Below are 24,906 nucleotides of genomic sequence, written 5' to 3' on the forward strand. Positions count from 1 at the left end.
ACTATTAATGATCCCATGATGGACCAGGTAATGTGTTAGCCTCTGTTCATATTTTATATAAGCCCCAAATGAGAGTAATGATGTTGAAATACAAGGCATTGAGGCCCACCAACAGAGGGCACTTTTAGGAGGATGAAGCATTGCATATTTAACAGTGTTCTGTACATCATCTGTGAGGCAGCTGCCTACTTCAGCAACATGAAAAGCATTTCATCACAGAATTTCCTGTGATCCTGAAAGAGATGGGCCCCCAGTGCTCTAAGAAGTCTTTGCTACAGGATACTGGAGATGACTTCCCTACCTGACATCTGCAGGGTCTTCAGTGACGAGCACGTCAGTCTTGCAGCTGGCCAGTGGGTTGATGGACAGCTCCACAGGAGGAACCACGAAGCTTTTGCTGACAGGAAGCCAGAGTCCTTGGCCCAAGCTGAAAGTAGACCTGCAATGTAAGAGTTTCCATTGGGGAACTCCCCGGGAAGCAGAGTGAAAAGAGAAAAAAAGGGGCTCCACCTCCCCTCCCTTCCAAGACCATTTCTCACTCGCCCACCCAACTAAGTCCCCTGCATTCTCCAAGGCACAATTTTGGCCAACTTTGCACAGACTTGGATGGTCATTTCATAAATGTATTAATCATACAGCCCATGTGTCACTTTTGTTGCTAGTTTTCTTTTTTTCTTTCCCTGACTTCCCAAAAATAGTGGGCTCTGTGAGGACAGGAACTATTTCAGCTGTGCCTTCCGAAGCAGTCCTGAGATCCAGTAGCATTCCATAAGTGACTGCTAAGTCACCAGGGGTAGTCTGCACGAAAATTAAGAGCATGAACTCTGAATTAGTTTGAACCAAAATCCGATTCTCAGTTCTGCCACTTAATTTGCTTATCTGCTTAAGTATTGAAGTTTCACATAAGATTTCAAGGAGGTTGGAGGAACAGGTTCTATGGCTATAGACTATTTTTAAACCACTGGACTAGATAATCAGTATGTCTCTTCCAGTTCAAGTACCTGAGTCTGTAAGTCTAGATGCCAGACAGATGGGAATTAGAATCCCATAGTAACCTGGGCCATTATGGTGCATCTTTGCCAACGAGAGTTCCTCTGTCCTCACTACAGCCCAGAAGAGCACGGGTTTGATCGAAGCATGACTATGCCTCCCTATCAGACCCTTCTCCACTCCCCAGCATCCATCATACCCCAACAGGACTGTCAACTCACCTGAGAATCTTTTCAGGGGCTTGCTCCCCTGTCACCAAATCATAGCCCCTCTCGAGTGTTGTGTAAGGCCAAGGTCTGTGGGAAGAATAGAGGGAGGGAAAGAAGAGGGGATAGGAGATAATATTAGTCAGAAGCAGGTAGATTCATATGTGTACATTGCTTAAGAATAGATTTGCACACGACTAAATTTTGCAGAAGGAATTTTTGGGTAAGAGTATATTATAAAAGAATGTCTCTAATTTATAGAAAGACCCAGCCTTTTAAAGTCCACTTTGTCTATGCTGGAGTTATATACAAGATTCTGATTCTCTTTATCAGTCCACTTAAGGAAGTATTTTTGATTACTTATGGTTTGGGGGGATGAGTTCAACTTCAGCATGTGTGCTCTAGAAGATTCATGTACATTAATACTAAAATGTGATTCAGTGGGAAACAGGAGTCACTTTCTATTGAGTTTTGTCGAAATACAACTGTTGCAGAGAAAGACTCCTCTTTGTGCAACAGTGTTGGGCCTTTAGTAACAGAACAGAGGAGGAGGCAATGGTCCTTCACTGTCTCTGCCCCGATGTCCTTTGCCACTCACCCTTCACTCTGTCCCCAGTCACTGCGCACACACAGGTGTCTGTGAACCGGGTCTGGGGCATAGCCTTCATGACAGCTGCACTCTCCTGTAAGCAAAAAGAGAAAACAAGCTTGTGAAATACTGCCTGCCCAAATAAATCTTCTTTCCTGGTTTCTTTTTTTTTCCCCTAGAAAATAAGTGAGCTGCCTAGTTTTAGAAAAGCCCCACGAAAAACAGGTGTTCTGGTATATGTATCACTGTGATTAATAGTTTACTCATTTTTTTTCATTCACCTACTTACTTATTCAATAATTCCTGACCACAACTTCCTGCCAGGCTCTCTTCTTGGCACTGAGATACAGAGATCAAGGTACAACTCAGATGCTGAAAAAGCTCACAACTTAATGAAAGGAACAGGACGTGACCTGATGCCTACAAATGAAGGTCTTATTATCAAATATTTAAATTATGGTAAAGTACATTTGCACTAAAAGCATAAACAAAAAGTTGAATTTCCTCTGCCTGAATAAAAAATCCACACGCGTTCATAATGCCCAAATCAAATGCCACCTCCTTTAAATATCTTTGATTTCTTCTTTTGGAAATATTATTTTCATTTATCATCTCCAGATTTTGTTTTATTTTTGTTGCTTGTTTTAATTGGTTTTTCTCTTCTTCTCTCCCTTCCCCTTCTTTTCCCTCTCATTCCTTTTCCTTTACCCATCTACCAATCCATCCATCCATCCACCTATCCATCCATCCATCCCTCCATCCATCCATCCATCCATCCCTCCATCCATCCATCCATCCATCCATCCATCCATCCATCCATCCATCCATCCATCCATCCATCTATCCATCCATCCATCCATGTATCCATGCATCATTTTTTTTTTTTTTTCGCTATGTCTTATGCCTGGTTGCACAAGTGTCTGCTAGCATCTCACACTGCTTTGAATGTACTGTCCCATTGGTAAAGTTCATTTAAGGTGGACAGCACATGTCTTATTTTCTAGTATCTACTGAGTTTAGAATTCTGCAAGGGTTTTCAGAAGCTCTCTGTCCTACTCTCCTTGCTATTTACTAGTCCTGTTCCATTGTAACACTCTTTAAGGTTAGGGAATGTTTTTTGAGCCAATTACTTATTAGTTTTTCTTAAGGTATATTTGCAGAATGTTCACAGATGCTTTGCCAAAAATAGATTCTCTAAAAAAATGTTTGGGAAACACTTGTACCATTTCTTAGAGCCAATAGAGTGTGATTTTGCATAAGGGTGATACATATAGTTTCCCCTCAACTTATTTCACCTTGGGAAGCTTGCTGATGGAGCGAGTCACAGGATTAGTATTCTGTGGCACACATCTTGGAAAATGCTGGTAGGAACTGCCTTGGCTTAGCTCGCTGCCAAGAACAGAGTAGATGTTCAACACTGTGAGTTGAATGAATAATTATGTTATGGCTCTGATAAATTTCCAGACTATGGCTGTCAGTTTGACTTCTTTTTCATCTCCTGGTGTTCACAATCATGCATACCCTCAGATGAACCTGCAATTCTTCAATCCTACAGTCATTCTGTTTGGTCTGATCTGAGTGTTTTCAAATCATGTCTCATGGAAATGTATATAGTTCAATGGGGGAGATTTAGGGAATGGGCAAATTTCAGATCTTAATTTTCTTTAAAAAATTATTTTTAAATCTCTTTAATAGTAAAAAATAAAAGCTAATCACTCAGCTGTTACATGCTACAATTTAGGACACTGGAAAACATCTTCACATTAACTCTACTTGCCTGATAAACTTATTTTACGCAGGCCTCATTAAAAAAAAAAAAAAAACTCTCCTGTCATCTTTGTTTCATTGAGGAGGCTCCTGAGATTATGAATCGAGGTGTCAACGAGCACATGCTATTTACAGCTACAGGTCTTATGAATCAGGATTTTCTACACCTTGTGCAACTCAACCAAGACATAGCAGTGACTATGATCCTAGGGTAACACAGGTCGTAAAACTATCACCTATAACCCCTGACTTCAAAATGTTTACATTCATCAAATAACCTCATTGTTTTCATTGACTCACTCTAAATGTGTGCATTGGGACTTATGCAAAACATTCTGTGTTAAAAACAAAAAACAAAACACTCCACTTGTTTTATATATTACGATTCTGCCTACTTTTTTTTTTTTTACTTCTGGCTATCAACCTGGGCTTAATAAATGTAGGGTGAAGAATGGGTGGGAGGTAGTATTCAAAATATTCAGAATAAGATTATTTAAAGAGAAAAGGAGAGACGTGGAGAGAGCTAGATCTACCTTTCCCTTTCTCTGGATACCTAGCAAATTAGGAGGGGGCTGCTTGCAAGCAGGAATGTTCTCTGATTCCCCTCTCCAGCAATATGCTCGGGGTCTTCCACTGAATGTGTGTGCTGTATGTGAGACCTAATGAATTGATTGTTACTGGAGGAAAGATAAATGGAGGGAGAGGGCTGAAATCCTTGAGATCTGGATGTGAATAATTTACCAAAGCAAGAGGGGGAGGAGTCACTAATGATGTGTTAAAATGCAACAGTCCCTTCATGAAATATTCACCACTTTAAACACATCTAATATTAAAGATTAAAAGTGCTGGGATTTGTCCTCAAGACTCCCAGGACTGATTTATGATCTGTCACAAGCCACAGTCCTCATGATTCATAACGGGAGAGGTAAAATGGTTACTTCTGGCAAAGGGACAGGAAGTCAGCTTGGGGTGGGCAAGGAGGGGTGGTGGGAAAGGGGTGCCTTTTTTTCCTTATGGAAAGGACAGTGACTGAGGCACTTGTCTCCTATCAGCTCTGCAGGGCTCAGGCCATTTTCTCTCCTTTTAGGAATATTAGTGGAATGAAAAATCTACACAGGAAAAAGGTACTGCTCTATTTTTCTCTGTCTTTCTCGTGTGCTTACTAGGCAAGTTTCCCCTGCTTTGGAATGGATCATTAATTACTGATGCTCATTATACAACAAATATGTATTCTGCAAATGAGAGGCATCCACCCCGGAGGTTCCCCATAAGGCTGCCTGGAGAACAGGAAGTGAGGCATAGGGAAAAATGCATGAGTGCAGGCAGCAGACAGACCTGGGTTTCTCTCTCCCTAGCTGTGGTCTTGGGGAATTTACCTTACCTTTCTGGTCTCAGTTTTCTTATTTATAGAATAGGGATGATAGTAATGTCAATTTCACAGAGCTGATGTAAAAGTAAATTGAATTAATGAAGGATAAAAGTTCATGGGCCAGGTAGACCATGAGCAGATGCTTAATAGTTCCTCCTCTTTCCCTTTCATTCCAAGATGGCCACTGAGTTCTGATAAACGCTGACATATTAACTCTAGGGACATTAGATAAGTAATTTGTTCCTTGCTGGGCCTCAGTTTCCCCATCTCCCCGTTGGAGTGGATGTTCATTAGCTCTGAATACTAACAAGTGTCAGTTGTTTGCATTGCTTTTCCAAATGCCTAACCTCTGCTTTCTGGACACATTTTGTTTTAACCTTAGCTATGATCTCTCTTAGCAATTGGGCCAGGTGTCTCCAGCAAGATTTCCATCAATGCCATGGCTATCAGCTTTATTGACTTCTGTTTCCCATTTTGCTGGCTCAGCCAACTGTCTACTATTTGCAACCAAGCATTTTCTTCTTGCAAGATGCAAGCCTCTGACAGCCAGAGGTGAAGATTAAACCCTTCCTTGAGTGGGTCCTTTCCTCAATCCTGCCTCTACCCAGGGCAGCCAGGTTGTCAAAGAACAGCTCCAGGGACACAGGTTTACAAGGTTTTCACACACTGTCAATGTTCATGCTCCTTTTCTCCTGTCACTACAGAAGGTCCTTGAGGAAGGGATTGCACCCCTCTCACTCACCACTGCATCCAGCACCTGCTGCACCGCCTGGTACATAAATAAGTGAGGGGGGTACATTTCACATAGTAATGCCTATGCTGATGGATAGAGAAACATTTTTTTTTTTATTCGCCTGTTTTCCCTACTAACCCTAGAGATTTTTGATTGCAGAAAGCTTTTCTGAATCATCTCCATATCTTCGTAATTAGTGTAGTGCCTGATGAAGGATAAGCAACTCATTTGTTAAATGAATGAATGAATGGATGGATGAATTAGTGAATACATAAATATACTGAATTCAGGCTGAGTTCATTTAGAATAACGATGGTTTTCCTGAAGACCGAAAGAAACTCTTAGATCCATGACAGGTATTTGCCAAAGAAATGGAAAGTGTAAACATGAGTGCTGCTGAAATGTCTAAAATAGAATTCTACTTCACATCAGAGCAGAAAAAGCTCCGAAAGATCATCTAGTTTAAATCTTCCCAGCTTTATTTTTCAGAAGAGGAAACATAATATGCTTATGGAGGGAAGACATTTGGACAAATCACTGGACTTGCCTCTGGGCCAGTCAGGACTAGAACCCAGGGCTCTTGGCCATGACTTCCTTTCTATTTCCTTGGTGGTCTCAAAACTTCAACATGATACCCGGCAACATTTTATAGGGGCTCTTTTTTCCTTTGTACTCTTCTGATATTTCTGAGTTTCCTACAATGAGAATGTATTGCATTTATAAATAGGAATTATTTTTAAAAAATTTAATGAATTCAAAATATTCTTAACAGAGTAAAAACATACATTTTTATGTGATTGATCATGCAGACCTTAAAAAAAGAGTTTAATCACTTCATTAAAGTGGTTCCCATAAGGAGATTCAGTTAAGTAGATTTTCATCGTGCTAATTACTAGAACTCTGTATTATCAGCTATAGATGAGTTGCTGTGGTTTTAAAATATTTACTCTTTTATGTCTCCAAGGTTCCACTCATTGAATTCTCATTTTTTGTTACATGCATTTTCACTCCATAAATTCTATAAAAACACAGAATCCCTCAATTATGAACAAACTGAGATTATCTTGTACAGTGTTCTCCTAGACCACTTCAAAATGGACAGTGCCTTCATGTTAATCATGTAAGGCTGGCAGGCTGATGAAATGGTACAGAGCTGGGCCCTGGAATCATCTTGTTTTGGATTTAAATCCTGGATCTGCCATTTCGTATTTGCATGAACTCGATCAAGTCATTTTACCTTTCTGAGTTTGTTTCCTCATCTGTAATGAGTGCCATCACTTATTTTCTGGAAAAAATCAGTGATGTATTTGAAAAGTCTTCAGTGCAATCTTTGGTAGATTTCTTCTTGCTAAACACATCATAGATGTTTGAGTTTCTGTTATTATTGTCCCTGGATAGGAGGGGACAATTGATCGTCTTCTTTTAAAATGGGCAAGTGCTCTCTAGATGAAGGATGGCCTTGATTTCAATGTATGCCCTTTGCAAAGCCATGGGGACTCAGTTTATCTGCAAATTTTGGGTAGCTTGAATGAGGTAATCTCCAAGGCTGCCTCTGTGTTCCCAGAACCAGTAGTACCTGCCGCCTTTGTCTATGGCTCCTCCTACTGAAAGACGTAGGCACAGACTGATGAGGGCACGGGCCAGAGAGTGCTGCCTCCTCCGCCTCCCACAGCTCAGAGGAGCTCATGCCTGCCCGTCAGAGTGCTAGATAAGTGCAAAGCCTTTTTCCCAAGCTCTCCCTGCTGTCTGACTCCCCTCCTCCCACCCCGTCATCCTCTTATGATTCCATTTGCACTTTCTTCCAACTCAGTCACCACTTATCATCACAGGCCAGGGACACTGGCTGCTCTATTTATTCTTCTTATCACTATGGCTTGGAAATACATCTCCCCAGGCCCTTAGAGTAGTAAGTGTGCATGGCATCCTTCTCTTTTCTGACTCCGAGTGGGCCACATTGAGCCTCTTCACTTCTGAGTCACTGCAGCCCAGCTCAAGGCCACATATGTGATGAGGGAGACATGGGCTGGATATAACATTACTGGGGGCCTGCTTTGAGCTAGGAGTAATGGAAGACACTTGAAATAAGTCATCATATGTCATCTCGCAGGTCACACCCATGACTAGTATGAGGAGGAAGATACTAGTGTCCACAGTGTAAAATAAGAAAACTGAAGCTCAGACTTGGCTGGTCACTTGCGCGAGGTCATAAAGTCAGGTCTTCAAAACTTATGTTCTTTCACACAGTTACAAACACCAAACCAATAAACATAACCCCAAGGGCAAGAGCAAAGAGAGCTGCCTTTAATTCGACAATTATCACATGCTAGACAACAAGGATTAGAGAAGAAAGGAAATTCCAATCAACTCACAGTAAAATTAGCATCCTGTTGGTTTCTAAAATTTCACTGTAACTAAAGGTTAAGAATCACTCTTCTAAATGTCTCCTGTTCAAATGTAAATACTTTATGTGAAGACTGTAATGAATTCATAATACCTATGAAACAAAGGGTCCTGGATTGATTTCCTGCTAGCAGGGGTCAGGAGCAGGGGTAACATCACGGGTACTGCTATTTGAGTATCTAGGGTGCGCTAAACTTACCCACATAATTTCTGGTATTCGTGACAACACTGGAAGGAAGATTTATTGGCTCCATTTTAAATAACATGAAGTCGAGGCTTGGAGAGGTTGCATAAGCTGTTCAAGACTGTGAATGGAAGAGTGAACATCCCAGCCCAGCATCTTTCTGATTCTTCCTTCCCCAGTTATGTGATGCATCTCTGAGAGAAATGGCTCATGGAAGTGTGGAAAGGGACACAGGAATGGGCAATCAGGGGTGTTGAAGGAAAACTGGTATCAAATCCTCATTTCTCTATAGCAGCATTATGCATACAAAACCTTGTCATGGCCAATCGCAGAAAGACAGAAATTTCTTCCCTATCCTTTGTCTTCAGCCTTGGCATATAAGTGGCTTGGCTAATGGGATGTAGCAGATGGGGTGTGAACTAAGGTTTGAAATGTGCTGTGAGGCTGGGCTTGCTCTCTTGCATTCTCATCTCTCGCTATGAGCAGACCATGCTCCAAGTGGTGGCTTGTCCAAGAAGGGGAAGTGATATGTAGAGCAGAGCTGGACACAACCTGAGCTTGGAGCCAAGGGCAGCTGAGTTCTGGTTAGATCAGTCTACCCAGATGTGTAACAAAGGGGAAAAAGTGCTTATCATGCTGGCAATAAAGTGGCATGGTTGTTGGTTATGCAGCAATAGTGTAGCAAAAGCTGCTGATTCACCTCAAACTAGAAATCTTAGAAAAATCTCTGACTAGACTTTATTTTATTTTACCATCAACATCCAAATGGTACCTGAATCCCCATGATTTATCTCTTTGTTGTCACTCAGACCCATCCCCTGCCACCTCTCCCCACTCACTGCCCCTGCCCTGGTGAAGGACCTCAACATGGTCCATGTGCACTATTAAAAAAAGTCTTGCCCCTGGTGACCTGCTTTCAGTGTCCCCCATCGAAACTGATTGGTAGCCAGTTATCTTTTCAAAGATCAGCTGTACCATCAGCTCCTCCCAAAAACTCTCAGCAGCTTTTAGTTGCTTTCGGGGTGGAGCTCACACCTCCTAGCCTAACATTCAAAGCCCTCCATTAAGGCCTCAGCTGATCTTCTCTAACTTACAAATTACTCTCCCTCCCTGGACCTTTCACACTCTAACTTCCTCTGGGTTTATTCATCAGAAGAGCCATATGAGACCCACCTGCAGAGCAGGACCTGCTGAAGCAGGTCTGCCCTGAGAAAAGCAGGGCCTGAGAATTGAACAGAGACAGGTTCAACAGAGGAGAGATCATGGGTGGAGAGGGAGTTAAGAGGCGAGCGGGGCACATTAAGTGGCTCAATGATTATTTAGTGATGGGGTGAGATCATCTAGGCAGTTTCAAATGTAAGCACTATCCATCATGGAATACATTGTATAATGCTGACCCCTCTGTAACCTTGGGCAAATCACTTTACTTTTCTTGGCCTCAGTCTTACCAGCTGTGTAAGGAGTAGCTAGGACTCAGAGATCCCCAAATGTCCTCCCAAACCTTGTTCAAATTCAGTCCTTGATTCTTCTTTTAACGTGCTCTGGTGTTGTCTCTTGAAGTCAGCATGTCCTGAGGGACTGGGGGCAACGGGTGTGTGAGGATGGCTAGAAGTTTGGAGAATAGAGACATGGGAGGCGGAGACACCTGGCTGGAGCAAAGTAACAGGTCGATATAATTAAGACACTGAGGAAGTGAGGACGCCTTCTTAGAGGTCTATGCAGTCAAATGTGCTTTGTGACCTGGGACAGGTCCCCTCCCTCCCTGGGACTCAGTTTCTCTGTCTACACAGGGCGGAGGTTAGTCTTGACGACATCTTAGCAATCTCTTGTGGGCGTCTCTGAGGTCTTTTTTTTTTTTTTTCTCATGCTGCTGGAATGAGATGTTTCAGCCTTGTTCTTCCCAAAGCATTTGAGAAAACTTGGACGCCAGCATTTCAGCTGCTGGCCCCTCGTTGTCATTTATCATCATGCTTCTAAGAGCAAGAAGGAAAAAAATGCAGTCAAATGGTTCTGGTAGCACAGACTGGCGATCAGGTCTGATGGGGATCAGAGTCCTTAATTGAGGATACATGGAAACTAATTGGCATTGGCCCAGCTCATGCAGGCAGCCTTGTTGGGTGGCCCGTGCTCTGAGAGGCCGCTAGCCAGGCTACACCAGGGCCCCCACTCGAGGGTCTCAGCCAGGCTGACCCCTTTTCACTGGCTCCATTCCCTCCCTTCCTAGCCTCCTCCATCCTTGAGTGCAGCACTCATACAATTATCTACAAATTAGTGTTGGGGAGAAAAGCATGTGGGTAGGACACTCCCTCAAAATTATGGCTGATTGAGGTTGGAGAGGGCTAAAGAAATCTCACTAACAGCCTGCAATGGATACAGATGCAGACTTCTCTGACAACCAGAAAGGATCTGATTCCAGTAGACCAACCTGGGGTTCATGACACAAAGACACAGAGCTGGGCCCACTGTGAGAGGGGTCGCCCTCTCCATACCACTCCTCAGACTTCACGCCAAAGCCCCCATTATCCAAGATTCTTAGGTGAACATAGAAGGGGTCAGGGGGCTATGAGGCACATCCTGGTAAAGGGGAAATAGCATCGGCCTGGGAATCAAAACGATCGGAGGCTGAATTCTCTATTACCGGATAAATCATTGCACTTCTCTGGGCCTCAGTTTCCTCATCAGAAAATGGACATCTTAAGTTCAATTTTAAAAACTGTCACAAGGATTAGAGATATATTACAAATAATTACCACATCACCAGCCACGTGAGCGGCATTCAGTAAGTGGAAGTGTGATGATGATGATGATGATGACGACGACGATGATGGTGATGATTACTGTTACTGCCAGCACTTCTGTCATTGTCATTGCTGCTGTCCAGGCTCCCACAGGCTATTACTTCATCTCTAATTTGCTGCCTTTGCCCAGGTTTCCTGCTTTGTTAGTCCCTCCCTTTTTCCTCCCTACATGGTTCTTGCCTCCTCTTTGGTTCATGTCTTACTTCTTCAGAGTATTTTTCATTCTCTATACCATTCCTCTGTGCTGGCACAGGTGGGTCCATCCCATTCTCTGCCTTCAAGCAGGTGACACGGGAGTACGAGGACTGAGATGAAAGTACGTCACTATGGCAAGGTGTGGTTCATGCTGGAGAGGCAGTGTGTGCAGAAAGTGCCATGGGATCCAGAAGAAAGAGTGTCAAACTCTGCCCCAAGGCCGGGACACATTGGTGACAAACAAGGGCAATAAGAATGAGGAGACGCAGGGATTCCTAACTGCCAAGCACTGTTGGAAGTTCTTTATTTATATTAACTCATGTGACCCTTAATGACGAGCCTATGAAACAGGTTCTATTTTCAACCTTATCTTACAGATGAGGAGACTCAGGCCCAGAGGGCTTACGTAACTTGCTTTGTCTAAGGTCAAAATGCTAAGAGTGCCAGAGCCAAGACTGGAATCCAGGCTGTACTGCCTCTCTTTCCAGGGGAAGTAAGAGTTTTCCAGAAAGAGGGAAGGACAGGTGCAAAGGTAGTTCACAGCACAAACGGGAAATTGTGAGACCTTTTGTTTTACTGAATCAGCAGGACACACCGGTTCAGATGGATCAGCAGAGCCAGAGGGCTTAACTGGCACTAAGGAATCCTGCCCTAGGTTACAGGTATAGGGAAATAGCCCCTAAGAACCCTTCTCCCCAAAGCCCCACTACAAAAACAGTCCTTCCTAAATGCTGAGTCCAAGCATTGTTCATAGAAAGGCAGTTTAAAGCAGAGAAGGCAGGCACTAGAGTCAGAACAGGGTTTGTATTCTGCATCTGTTACCCAATGGTTCTGTGACTTTGTACAATTTCCTATATCTGGCCAAGACTCAGTTTCCTTAATTCTACAATGAGGTTAATCAGCCCTGACCCTCTCACTAAACAACATCAAGAATGTTCTATTCCAACTTTGGGCTTCATAAGCATAATCTACTACTGCTATGATTATTATTAGGGAGCTGGTTGTCTTAATGTCCGTTCTCAACGGTAGCTCTTATCCTGGACCCCTCAATTATAATCTGGGAAGAGGAAAAGGCTAAAAGACATTTATGGATCTTGTTAAGCATGATGTATTTGATCCACTTTTTCACCTTCAATCCACTCAACCACTCTGAAGCAGGTGCTAATGTGGTTCTGATGTTACAGGTGAGAAAACTGAAGCCCCCTAAGTGACTGGCCCCCAGTACACTCAGGAAGAAAGCAACAGGGTCAGGATGCGAACCCAGGTCTGCTTTGGAGGCAGCTCCTCACACTATACCAGGTAAATTATAAGAGTTCAGCATGACCCTTTGTCTCACTAAAAATGTCCCACCTTGGTAGCTCTACCTGGCCACCTACCACATCTCTATCGGAGTGACAGGGGTGCAGGTCAGACAAGGCCATGTGACTGTCAATGCCACAGGACCCTGCAGCTGTTTCCCCACCAGCTGATCCAGTGGCCTTGCTCAAGCCCCTTCATCTCTGAGGCTCATTCTTTTCACCTAAGCCCTGTGCTCTCCCATTCATAAGGATGCAGTAAGGATAAAATATATACTTATTCTATTCAGACCACATGATGATTAATAATGCAGTTGTTCTCTGCTTGAACAAAACCTGAAAAAGCAAAGTGAAAAATGCAAAATAAATTAAGCAGAGGGTAATTATTCATTTTGCAAAGGAGTTTTTTTACAAAAGAGATGCACTGATGGTTTTTTTCAAGCATCAGCTATCTTTGTGAGTTTAAAATCAAATTTCACTTATAAAATTAAAGCAAAAAGAGTAACGCATTTCCAGATGTGCACTGAGTACAATGGGCCCCAGGTATTTGACCTGCCCATGCCATCCAATCCATGCTATCTGGCAAGGGAGTCCAGACAGCCACAGGATGGGAGCTTTGCCTCTATCCAGTCAGGAATAGAGGGGAAACAAAGAGAACCTGTGGACAGCATGTGACTTTTGTACTCTGTCTTAGAGGGTCCCTTCTTCAGAATGACCTCAGCCTCAGCTACAGGCAGATGGTCATGGTCACAGCTAGCTTCCAGGGAAACTGGAGAATTGTCATTTCTGGTTCCTTCCATCTGGAATATTATACCATTTTACATAATATGTACATTCAGCTGAACCCAGCTAATTTTCACTTTTCTAATCGCATTCCTGATTATATTCATACTCCTATTCTTTTTCTCCTCTCTCCTCTGTGTCTCTCTTCTATTTTATGGTTCCCTGCACCCTGATCTCTGTTTCTCTTTATTTCTTAATCTTTGTGTTTTTGTAGCTGCCTCAGTTTCTCTCCTTGGTCTCTGTTTCTCTGTCTTTGTCTTTCCCCGTGTGTGTCTCTATATATCTTACTATCTTTCTTTCTCTATGTTTTGCTTCCCTTTATAGCATTCTCAGTAAAAAACAAAAAACAAAAACAAGTTTGATTCAGAAGCCCAAGTTAAATCCCCAGACCCACCTTAATTTCCTCATCCACAAAAGGGGTCAAAAGAAAAGACAGTCTGTCTACTTCAAGGGTTAATATGATCATTAGATAAAATACGTACGTGAAGGTGCCTAGAAAAAATAATATATTCACTTCCTGTTCATTCCATCCCCTTTCATTTCTTCCTCTTTTTCTTGATTTCTCCCATTCTCCTCTTTCCCTTCTCTCCCCTTCTTCTCTTTCACTTTCCATCCATCCCCCATCTTTGCTCTACTCTCCATAAGCACGTACATACACCATGGGGCCCACCCCCCACTCCAGGTAACTCCCACTTCCTGGTAATGATTCAATTGCAGAACAGCCAAAGTTCCCATCACTGTCTCTAACAAAACATTTTTATGCCACACTTACTAGTGTATGATGGCGAATCACTGGGAACCATTAAAATTAAGCTGTATATGTCCAAGTGGCCTGCACCAGGCTTCACTAAAGAGTCAGGATTCACTTTTATGTCCATTTTTGGTCATTTGAGAGATTGCACCATCCAGGGAGAAACCACTTGACATCACTTTGACTTGAGTGGAGAAGCTTAAACTCCTCGATGTCCGAGAGACAATCTTGGTGTGTCAGCATAAAATTCAGATGTTTCCCCCACCCACTGTGGTTTGGTAGAAACTCATCTAGTGCAGTTTTAATTAAGAGACATGTAATACTGAAACCAGGAGGCTGGATGGAAATACCCGCACGCACACGCACGCGCACACGCACACACACACACACACACCCTCCTATTCAGAGGCCTTTATCATCTAGGTTGAAATGAAAGCAGCCTTCCATCAACAGAGAAGAGAAAGGACAGTGTGGTGTAATGGGCTGTCTCCCTATAGATGGTATCAAATAACCAGAAAAGGCCACGGCTCTTGCTAAGTGCTGTGTTTTCCATGGTTTTTTGTTCAGGCCCTTTCTACTCAGAAGTCTGTCATCACGCCTTCCAATTCATAATGATTAAGTCTTTTGTGGGTTAAGCATTGCCAACACTGGGAGTTCTTTTCACCCTTGATTCAATAATTCCCATTTGTTGAACACATATGTTTGCCATATAATGTAGCAGGTACTTTGTATTGATTATAATTGTCACAATAACCTAGCAAGTTTTTCTGATGAAAAAGGGCAGGAAATCGAGGGTTGGGGAAAATTAAGCAGTTTGCTTGAAACCATAGCAATAGTTAGAGGCAGAACCAAGATTTCAACTCAGATCCTCCTGAATTTAATGCCTCAACTCTTTCCATTCTGCTCTGACTGCCTTTGCACAAACAAAACAGAGCTTACCAAAAGGGCAGCTTGATTTTGAGCAAATGGAGCATAGTGACTGTGTCTTGTCTGCTTCCTTTCTTGTGACTGACTCAAAGTGGGGGCTCAATGTTTGTGAAAGAAAGACATTAATGAAGCTGATGAGGAACTAGCCATGTCCCAGATGACCTTCACAGAAGCACTTATTTGCATAAATGAGTAGATCTGATCATAAGCCTGCAAGGCAAGCCTGGAAAAGCTCTGCCAGAAGCAAACACTACCTTCACATGTTGTAAAAGGTTCCTGAAGACATTGGCTCAAGTTGCAGCTGGGGGCCTACATCTCAAGGATAAAATATTTTGACTGCTTAAGATGTTCTCAAGAGGCAGAGAAATAAAGCATCGGCATGGTAGTCGGAAGACCTCCACTATGCCATGGACTTACTGAGTGACCTGGGCAAGGCCCTGACCACCTCTGAACCTCGCTCATGTCAGTTGTAGAAGAAGGGGGTTGGACTAAGTGGTTTGCACAGTTCCTCTCGGCCCTGGACTTCTGCGTTCTTTGAACCCCCACCCCCACCCCAAGCTTGCCCCTGCAGAAGAATCTTTAAAGGCTTCTCGGGAAAAGTGTTGGAGAGGCCACTGTGATGAACTAATACCATTTCCTCCTCAAGTTTTAGGGGAAACTCAGGGTTGTGCAAGTGCGGGGCTGACACCCAGGAATCTGCATCCTTAGACTTTGAGCTGGAGACTCCTTACTAACCTCACTTTAGTCTCAGCCCTTCTTGGCATAGTGTTCTGCAAACCTCTATTCAGCCCCCTCACTTGCATCACATTTTTGTTTCACTGGTTCCCTTCTCCCTACCTAGGTCATTGGTGTCTGTTATAGACTGAATGTTCGTGCCCTTGCAAATTTCATGTGTTGTAGACCTAATCCCCAATGCTATGGTATTTGGAGAAGGAGCCTTTGGGAGGTGACTGAGTTATATGAGGTCATGAGGGTGGGGACTCATGATGGGATTAGTGGTCTTAGAAGAAATGGAACAGAGAAAAATCTCTCTCTCTCTCTCTCTCCCTCCCTCCTCCACACACATGCCGAGGAAAGTGCCACATGAGGACATAATGAGAAGTTGAGAAATTGGCTGTTTGCAAGCCAGGAAGAGAACTCTCACCAGGAACCAATTCCGTGGCATTTTGATCTTGAACTTCCAAGCCTCCAAAACTATGAGATATAAGTTTTGTTTTTCAAGCTACCCAGGCTACGATATTTTGTTGTGACAACCTGAGCAGACTAAGAGTGTCATCTTTTCCTGGGTCTTATTGTAGAGACAGTGTGAAAACTACTCCTGGAGCTCTTACACATAGAAAGGACACAGCAATGAATGTCTTCATCTCTGATGTCAAAGCATGAAACCAACTCATTAGACAGAAAACTCCAAGGGACAGAGAGGGCAGCTTCTTTTGCTCACCATCTCCAATAAAGGGCACAAGGCCCGGAATGTAATTAGCACTCATTAAGTAACTGCAATGAATGAAATGCAATATCCGGATCCCAACCACTACTTTCCACCTCCACGGCTACCACCCTGGCCCAGGCCACCATGAGTTCCGGCTTAGATTTGCCAGTCAGTCTTCTAAGTGGCTTCCCTTCTATCGCTCTTGCCTCTATCCCCATCTATTTTTCTCAATAGAATGGCCGGAGAAATCCTCTTAAAATATAAGTTTGATGACATCAGTCCTCAACTTAGATGCTCTTGTGTCTTCCCATTGGGTTCAGGCTGAAGGCCAATGTTCTCACGATGTTCTACAAGGCCCCATAGGCTCTGGCCCTCAGACTGTTTGTGTTGGCTGTCCCCTCTGCCTGGACTATGCTTTCTCCAGTCATCCATAAATCATGCTTTGTTCCCCCACTTCCCTTAAACAGTCTAATTAAATTTGCAACCACTCATCTCCTCCACATTCACAGCCCCCTCTGCTTGCCTCCCTCTTTTTTAAATAATACATCATCTTCTTCCCAATCCCCCTACTAGAATGTGGGCTCCACGATGACACTGATTTTCGTCCATTCGATTGTAATTATGTATTGATAGCATAGGCTAGAGGTTAAGAGGTTAAACTCTAGAAGCCAGACTTCTAGGATTCCAATCTAAACTCCACCATTTCCTAGGTCTGCGACTTTGGGAAAATCCACTCATTCCTTGTAATTTCATTTCCTCAACTGCAAATGGTGATAATAAGGCATTACATTAATTCTAAGACACAATTTTCCACATTTTAATGTTGCTGAAATGAGTACCTGTCTGGTAATCATTAGTATCCCATGGTTATTATTTGGCAGCATTTTTTCTTAGCGGTATATAAAATATCGGGATACATATCTGGTTTTGTCTCGGTTCAGTTAAAATCTGTCTACTGCACAGGGTTATTGAGAGGATTAAATGAGATAATATATGTGAAGTGCTTAGAAGAGACCCTGATACATAGCTTGCACTATATATGTTATTATTATTATTTACCATAAATGAAAAATAGAGTGCACTAGTGGAGCATAAAGCATGGGGTGAGGATAACAGTCTAGAAGGACAGCAAAAACCTTCTTGAGAAAGTGACGTTTAAGCTGAAACTTGAAGGATAAAGAGGAATGAAGAAAGTGAAAAATGGGGCTTATAAGAAATCGGGGTATGTGAATAGCAAGCTGTTGCTTGCGCAGTGTACAGGACCTGCAGAGACCCTACCACACTGGCTACTGGAAACAAGTGACTATTAACAGGTATGAGACACTTAGTGACACAGATTTTGTATCCTAATAATACTCCCACCTCCAACCTAGACTTTTATCACCACCTTCTTTTTCCATTCTTTTTTTTTTTTGTTGATGACTCATGGGTAATAATGTATTACAAATATATTTAGAAGTTTCATGGATTTTTCTTTAATTGTAGGATGTACACCATTTTGGAAGTCCCCCTATATTCCTGTAACACACTTGTTAAAGAGAATTAAAAATATAATCTAATTTCAATACCAGTAGACTACATTTTTGATGATAAATTCTAGTCTTAGAAGTTGAGAACCTCCCTCATTTTTGGTTCAAAACCCCAGAGGTAATCATCAGAGACGTGTCAAGTTCACTTCTTATATGCAACTGTACAATATGCGATTTCAGATCTCTCACAATCTTTTTCTTTCAAGTTCAGAAGCAAAGGTTGCCGTGAACCTTCAGTGGGACTGGCAAGTTCTCAGTAAGGAAAAGTTTCCAAAGTCTCTTTTGTAGTCCATTCTAACCTTCTTGTCTTTCCCAATGTCTGAGCAGTCAGTCATGCTGCCTGCTATTGTGGGCTCTCTGAAGTTTTATGACCTCATCTTTGACACAGATTGTCCTTTTTCAAAGGACCTCAACCCTCTTCTACAACATAACATTTTACAGCACATTTAAACCAAATATAGCAAAGCTCCCAAACAGATATAAAATGGTTTCCCTGCAACTCATAAATGCTGTCACAGTTCCACCTCTCAGTTCTGCATTTTTCCCTTGTCCCCAATCCTATTGGGTCTTTTTATTTTTTTTAAGTCAACTTATTCTGGAAATTCTTTGTCCAAAAGATTCATACTTGCCTCTGAGAATTCTCTGCAAATACCTATCAAAGAGAGGATGCCAGCATGCCTCTCTCTTTGCTAAGCAAACTCTCTCACACACTGACTCCTGAAAATAGAAGCTTGTCACTCAGTCTGGGTCCAAATCCCAGTTGTGATAGTAAATATATGACCTTGGAAATGTCAGTCAACTACTTTAAAACATCACTTATTTTATGGAAATTGGAGCAATAATAACTATTTAGAAGTTTTGTTATGAAGACCAAATAAATTATATAAAGTCTCAGCATGATGCTTCATATATGATAAGTGCATAGTAAATTGTAGATGCTGTTATTATTATTCCAGCATTCATGCACCTCTTGATATGTCACCAAAGCTCAATGATGATTCTCTTAACTATAAGCTCTAACACCTCCATCTGTTATACGTAGATAATGAACCTGTATAGACTGGATCAATCCAATGAGATAAACGGGCTTTTATAATTAACATTCATTTCATGGATTTTAGGCAGACACACCTTGGTTTGTTATTGTTTAAATGGCTTTTGTCGGAAATAATTTTGAAAAGTTTGATTTCATTATCTTGCATGCCTGAATAATAAGGCACAGGGTTCATTAATTGACCAACAGTTTAGGTGAGTTTTGTTTAGTTCAGGTTTTAGTAAAGTTCAGGACCAAGGAATGGTGAGGTGGAAGCATTATGGATTCTGAGGATTAGCATCACTCACTTCATGGAGAATTGATTTCCCCACTTGAGGCCCACTGGAGTAGTAGTATAGTTAGACATAAACCAATCCTGAAGAGATAAAAGACAGAGCTTGCTTTAACTGAGTTCAAGAAAGACTAGTGGTACCCAGCTCAAGAGGGAAGGTAACTCTCAGAAGAGAATTGGCTGTATCAGATAAGTCTTTAGCAAAAACACACTTAGCCTAAATGACATTGCCAGAACTCAAAGAGCCTTCCATAGTGCTGACACCAGAACATTGAGCTCAACCCACTGACCAAGCCTTGAGATTTCAGCAACTGAAACTTGTTCCTTATTTATTTATTTCATTAGTTCGTTCATTCATTCATTTATTCATTCATACATGTATGCAAGCATGCATGCATGCATGCATTCAAGAAAAAATGCATTGATGCAGGAACTGTTTCAATCCCTGAGATACAGCAACAAACAAAATGAGCAAAAGCCAAGTTTTATAAAATTTATGTTCTCATACACAAATCTCCCCTCTCTGGTCTGACATAAGTTGACTCTCTCCTGCTTATTTAACTGAACATCTCATCTATGCACTACCCTACTTAATCCCTACACATCTGCTTACATTACCTAGATATCTCTTATGTTACAATCTCCTTCAAGGCAGGAATGTTTTCTATTTCTGTGAATTCTTGAACTTTATAACTTCATAAAGTTATTGTGCCCCTTTAAACTTTAATAATACAGGGCTCAGCAAATTAGAAACAATCTATGAATATTAGAAATATTTAGCATGCTATAAGACATATGTACTACAAAATTATACAATGTATTTTCATTTCCTTCTGACTGCATATGGAAAGTGGCTGCTGAAGACATGAAAATAAACTGAATTTGATGGTGAACATGACTGAAGTTCATATCAATTTGAAAAGAAAATTCAATCTGCTTTAAATGCCATTTACAAATTGTTTCAATCATACTTATGCTCCAAGTTATTATTGCTTAAAAGGTCACAGAAACACAAATTTTGAGCTGGAAAATATCTTAGAAATTATTCAGGGTTGTAATTTGTATCTTGCCACTAATTTGCTGAGTGACACAGGGCAACTTACTTAGCCGTGGTGGCCCTCAGTCTCCTCATTAAATCAGATTAGATGATCCCTCAGACCTTTCTTGCATTAAAAGTATGTGTCTTCTAATTCTTTGTCGAAGAGAAGGAATATGTGACACACCCAAGGTCAAATGGCCAATCTGTGGCAAAGCTGACACTAGGATTGAGAGTCTGTGACTTTTTTTCATTGCACAAGTTTAAAAGACACACAAGGACTAAAAGTCAGCAGATATGAAGGTTACTGTAAATTTTGCTATTAGGTAGTCGGGTCCTAGAGGGCAGGGACTGTATCTAATTTTCTTCTTACATAATCTAACACAGCTGTGCAATGCTGGATTCGAGGTGTCTCATACAAAATTAAATTATTTGAAATATTTATTGAATTAATTAAGTGAAGACACACATGACTAAATAACTGATTATAAAAATGACATTAGACACTATGTTTTGAATGTCTGCTATATATTAGGTACAAGTGCATTTAAATATTTTTTATTTCATTCTCACAACAACCCTGCATAATAGGAATTACCTCATAATTTATACATAAAAATAATGAGCCTCAAATACGTTAAATGACTTGTCTAAAGCCTTACAACCAGTAAAAAGAGAAGCAACAATTTGAACTTGGTTTTGTCTTACTCCAAAGAATATTCCAGTTCTATTCTGTTTCACTAAATGCTGGAATAAACAGGTAAATAGATTAGCGACTAAATGGATTAGTGTTCTGCTGTTATTTGTGTCATGCAGTTCGAGTCATATTGTCAAAGATTTTGTATACAGAATTTAGCATGATACCACACATGTATAGAACTTTAATATAAATGTTTCATAGTAAGATTTACTCATAAAGACATTCTTAAGAGACAAAGCCTTATCATTTGAACTGTCTGGTGCCACATTTTAAGGACTGTAGCAAGTAGTTCTTGAATATTCACTTTCTGTCTTCAGAGAGATTAAGAGTAATGGTAGTCTGTTCTGGAAAGGAGCATAATGACACTCCCTGTCAACATTCTCAAGCCTTCATTAAGCCTTCACTAAGGCACTTCTTTGCCTTGGTCCTTGATTGGTTTATTCTCATCCCATCCACTGTTATGATAGTAAGTGTTTAATGACTGGCTTCTCCAAGAAAATAAGCCGTGGTTTGTAATATGTACTAATGTTGTTATTAGAAATACCCTCATCCCAGCCTATTTCCAAGCTATCTACATGACATAACTGAACAAAGCATTCAAAAAAAGATGATAACAACAACTATCACGAGTCCATACAAGCCGGCTCTAGCACACCATGAATTCAATTCCATAATCAGCATTGTGTTTGGTACTAATTGTTAAAGTCCTTGGAGAAACACACATGAGCTGGGCCGGAAAAATCTGGCCAGGTTCATCTATGTATCATGACAATTATGTATTCTTCAACAGTGGCATTTCCCCCACTTTCCTCCTTCTTCCCACTCAGTTGTGAGAAATGATCCTTCTTATTGAACACTTTCAATAAAGCTTTAAGACATGCTGAGCAATGCCTGGACTCCATGACTTTCTTTAGCCTTATATCCCCCGCCCACAGAGGCGGCTTATTTAAGGGAGGCTAAGCCACCTCAGAGATCTAAGGTTTCAATATGTGCAGGACTTGGGGATTTAGTATTCCCATGACTTCTCACAAATGCTAATTCCTGATAGAAAGCAAAAGAGGGGAGGCTCAGCTGTTCCCTTGGGCTTGAATGCTCCCCTAAATGATCAGACAGATGTGAAGGGCAGTTTCCCTGTTTCAGTGGCCTGTGGAGTCTTAGTAAGTCCCTTGGTGATTCTCATGATCTTCAGATTCTTATCTTTCTATGAGTCTTCTTCACTTTATCTTTCCAACTTCAATCCTTGCCACTTCCCTAGTTCTCTTCCTCAACTCATTTGCAGCACATTCTGTAGGTAACAGCACAACTATGCTGCTCTTTGTTTCTGAAATCATTTTAAACTTCCTTCCTCTTCTTTTCAATCATGAAGTTCTCTCTGCTAAAACACCCTTCCTACTCATACTCCCTACTGATTATATAAGGCTCAGCTAAACTTTCATCTTCTTCATGATGTATCTCCTGAAATCTCCATCTAGAATACATATCTCCCTGTTCTCCAGGCATGAGGTACTTTACTAGCGCCTGTTCTTGATTTATACCCTATTGTGTCTTTTATAATAGCTGTATATGAGCATATTCATTTTATCCCTGTGAAAATGTGAAATCTATGAAGGTAAGAACATTGTTCAATTTGTCTGTGATTTCCCATAGCACTTAACACACAGACTTATGAGTTGTGGAATTAGGAAAATTTTGTTTGAATTGAATCTAATGAATTGAAGTAAATTTTGTAAAGTGTGTCTGAGTCAAGCCCCATAAAAATATACACAGGGATCTTATGTTCCCATTTCCACTCTTTACCTGTAGATAGTCCATACATTTATGCCCCGTGTGGCTTATAACAGTAAGGTATTATGCTGAGCACGGGGTGGGAAAGATACAGGGATAAATTACATGCAGTCCCTGGCTTTAAGGACGTTACATTTTAGCAGTCTAGACAAGTTTCCAAACAATAATTCAAGTTTTTATCAGATTTTTAGTCAACAGAGAGCTCTGATGATACTGTAGAAGAAATCATCCATTCTACTGAGAAAAGATGAGAGATAATTAAGTGAACAGAATTTGGAAGGTAGACAATTCAAGGGTGGAAGACATTTCAGGTAGAGAGAGGAGAGTGAATGTCAGAAGATAAGGCTTTGCATGGGGAGTCCAGGGAACAATGTGACTACGGGCAAAGTGGAGAATGCAGAGGAATTCTCTTGGTGATGTGGCTGAATGGAAGGGTGAGACCAGGGCATCTAGAGGTCAGATGACTGTCTACTGAACAGTTCTTGGTGATCCAATATCTCTAGAGCTGGAGCATATTTAATCTGAGTATACAGATAAGTGGATATGGAAGAAGAAAGTAAATAAAAGTGTATAAAATTATTTCAAAGAGCATGGGGAGGGAAAGTTCCTTCCTTCCTCCTTCCATTATTTTCTGTGAACTAATTATATGTCAGCATTATGATAAGTTTAAAATACACGGAGATGAGCAAGACACATGCTTTAAACCCCTCCTTCCCCAGTCCCAAACAAAGCTTAAAGTCTGGTGATAGCTCCAGACAAGGAAAGGACAACGACTCTACACAGGAATAATAACTATGACATATGGGAGCATGGAGGCAATGAGAGCAGACAGGGGAACCCTTATTCTGGTGAGGGCTGGGGAGATAGGAATGCCTCTAGCAGGAAGGACGTTTGGGCTGAATAAAATGGAAATAAAAAGAAGTCTCCAATCTCCAAGTAAAAGGAGAGAGGAGACATTTCAAAGGGAAAGAAATGGCCTGTGAAATGGATGTAAGTGTGAGAGAGCATGGTGTCTTCAGAGATCTGCAAGCACTGGTATATCTAAAGCCCAGGGTACATGGCAAATAGACGCAGAAGGTGAGGTGATGGAGTAAGCATGGTTTTATCAGCATAACTAAATTAACAAATATGGTGGCTGGGCTTCTTATTGTCTGTGTAGAACATGAGAGGATTATATGGGAGGAAGAGTGTTTAGAGCATTGCTACACCAAAGGTGGTCCTTAGGCCAGATGCATCAGCAACAGCTGGCAGCTAGTTAGACATTCAGAATCTTAGATTCCACTCTAGACCTACTGAGGCTTGAGAAGCATTGGTTGAGCATAGGGTCCTGATTTTGAATCCTGGCTCTGCCATCTGTTGGTAGTATGGCTTTAGTTCTCTCATCTTTCTTCTCTGGACAACAATATCAACAGCGATTAAGTTGAGAAGGCCATCCCAGTGGATTCTAGTGATATTTCCAGCTATAAGGGGTGTGTGTGTGTGTGCGCGCGCGCGCGTGTGTGGAATTCTAAGGGATACTGGTAGAAGAGCTAATCGTTTCCAAACTGGTTAACACATCCTACTCCCTGGATGACTCATTATTTGGAACTATGCCCTCAAGCTCGTGGCTAAAGGAAAAGATCATTAGAAACCACAAATGTGCACCTGAAGGCAGATCAGCTGGGAAACAAGGTCAGACTCTCAGAACTCACCACTCTGCCTAGCTGGAACTTTGTGGAAGGAGGCACCAATAATCTTGCCTCCTTTCTAAGGAAAAGAAAAAGACAAAAAGGAGAACCTACAGGACTAGATCCAGAGGGACATAATTACACAAAGGTTTACCTGGCTATTGGGTGAGAATAATCGAGAGAGAGAGAGAGAGAGAGAGAGAGAGAGAGAGAGAGAGAGAGAGAGAGAGACAGACAGTGTGTGTGTGTGTGTGTGTGTGTGTGTGTGTGTGTGTGTGTTGGGGGCAAAGGAGTACTGCTTAGGGTGACAGTGCCTAAAAGCCTTAAAGCCCAAATGTCTTAATTAAAAGAACGAAAATTCAGCTGTCTGGTAAAATGGCACACTAGAGTTGCATTGCATTTTCTAAATAGGTTCCCCAATAGGCCTATGTAAAGGCTACAAAAATGC

General features: G+C 41.6%; 1 protein-coding gene across 1 annotated transcript in view; it reads right to left on the bottom strand.

Moving 5' to 3' along the window:
* Positions 1-24,906, bottom strand: part of ASTN2 (astrotactin 2) — an 843,256-nt gene that overhangs the window by 444,912 nt on the left and 373,438 nt on the right. Inside the window, exons 8-10 of the mRNA XM_023531046.1 lie at positions 1,795-1,879; positions 1,212-1,286; positions 302-439 (exon numbers count right to left, since the gene is read on the bottom strand). Of these exons, the coding sequence (XP_023386814.1) occupies positions 302-439; positions 1,212-1,286; positions 1,795-1,879 (298 nt within the window). The remainder of the gene's footprint in view (positions 1-301; positions 440-1,211; positions 1,287-1,794; positions 1,880-24,906) is intronic.

The sequence above is a fragment of the Pteropus vampyrus genome, unplaced genomic scaffold (assembly GCF_000151845.1).
Source record: "Pteropus vampyrus isolate Shadow unplaced genomic scaffold, Pvam_2.0 Scaffold61, whole genome shotgun sequence".
NCBI lineage: Eukaryota > Metazoa > Chordata > Mammalia > Chiroptera > Pteropodidae > Pteropus > Pteropus vampyrus.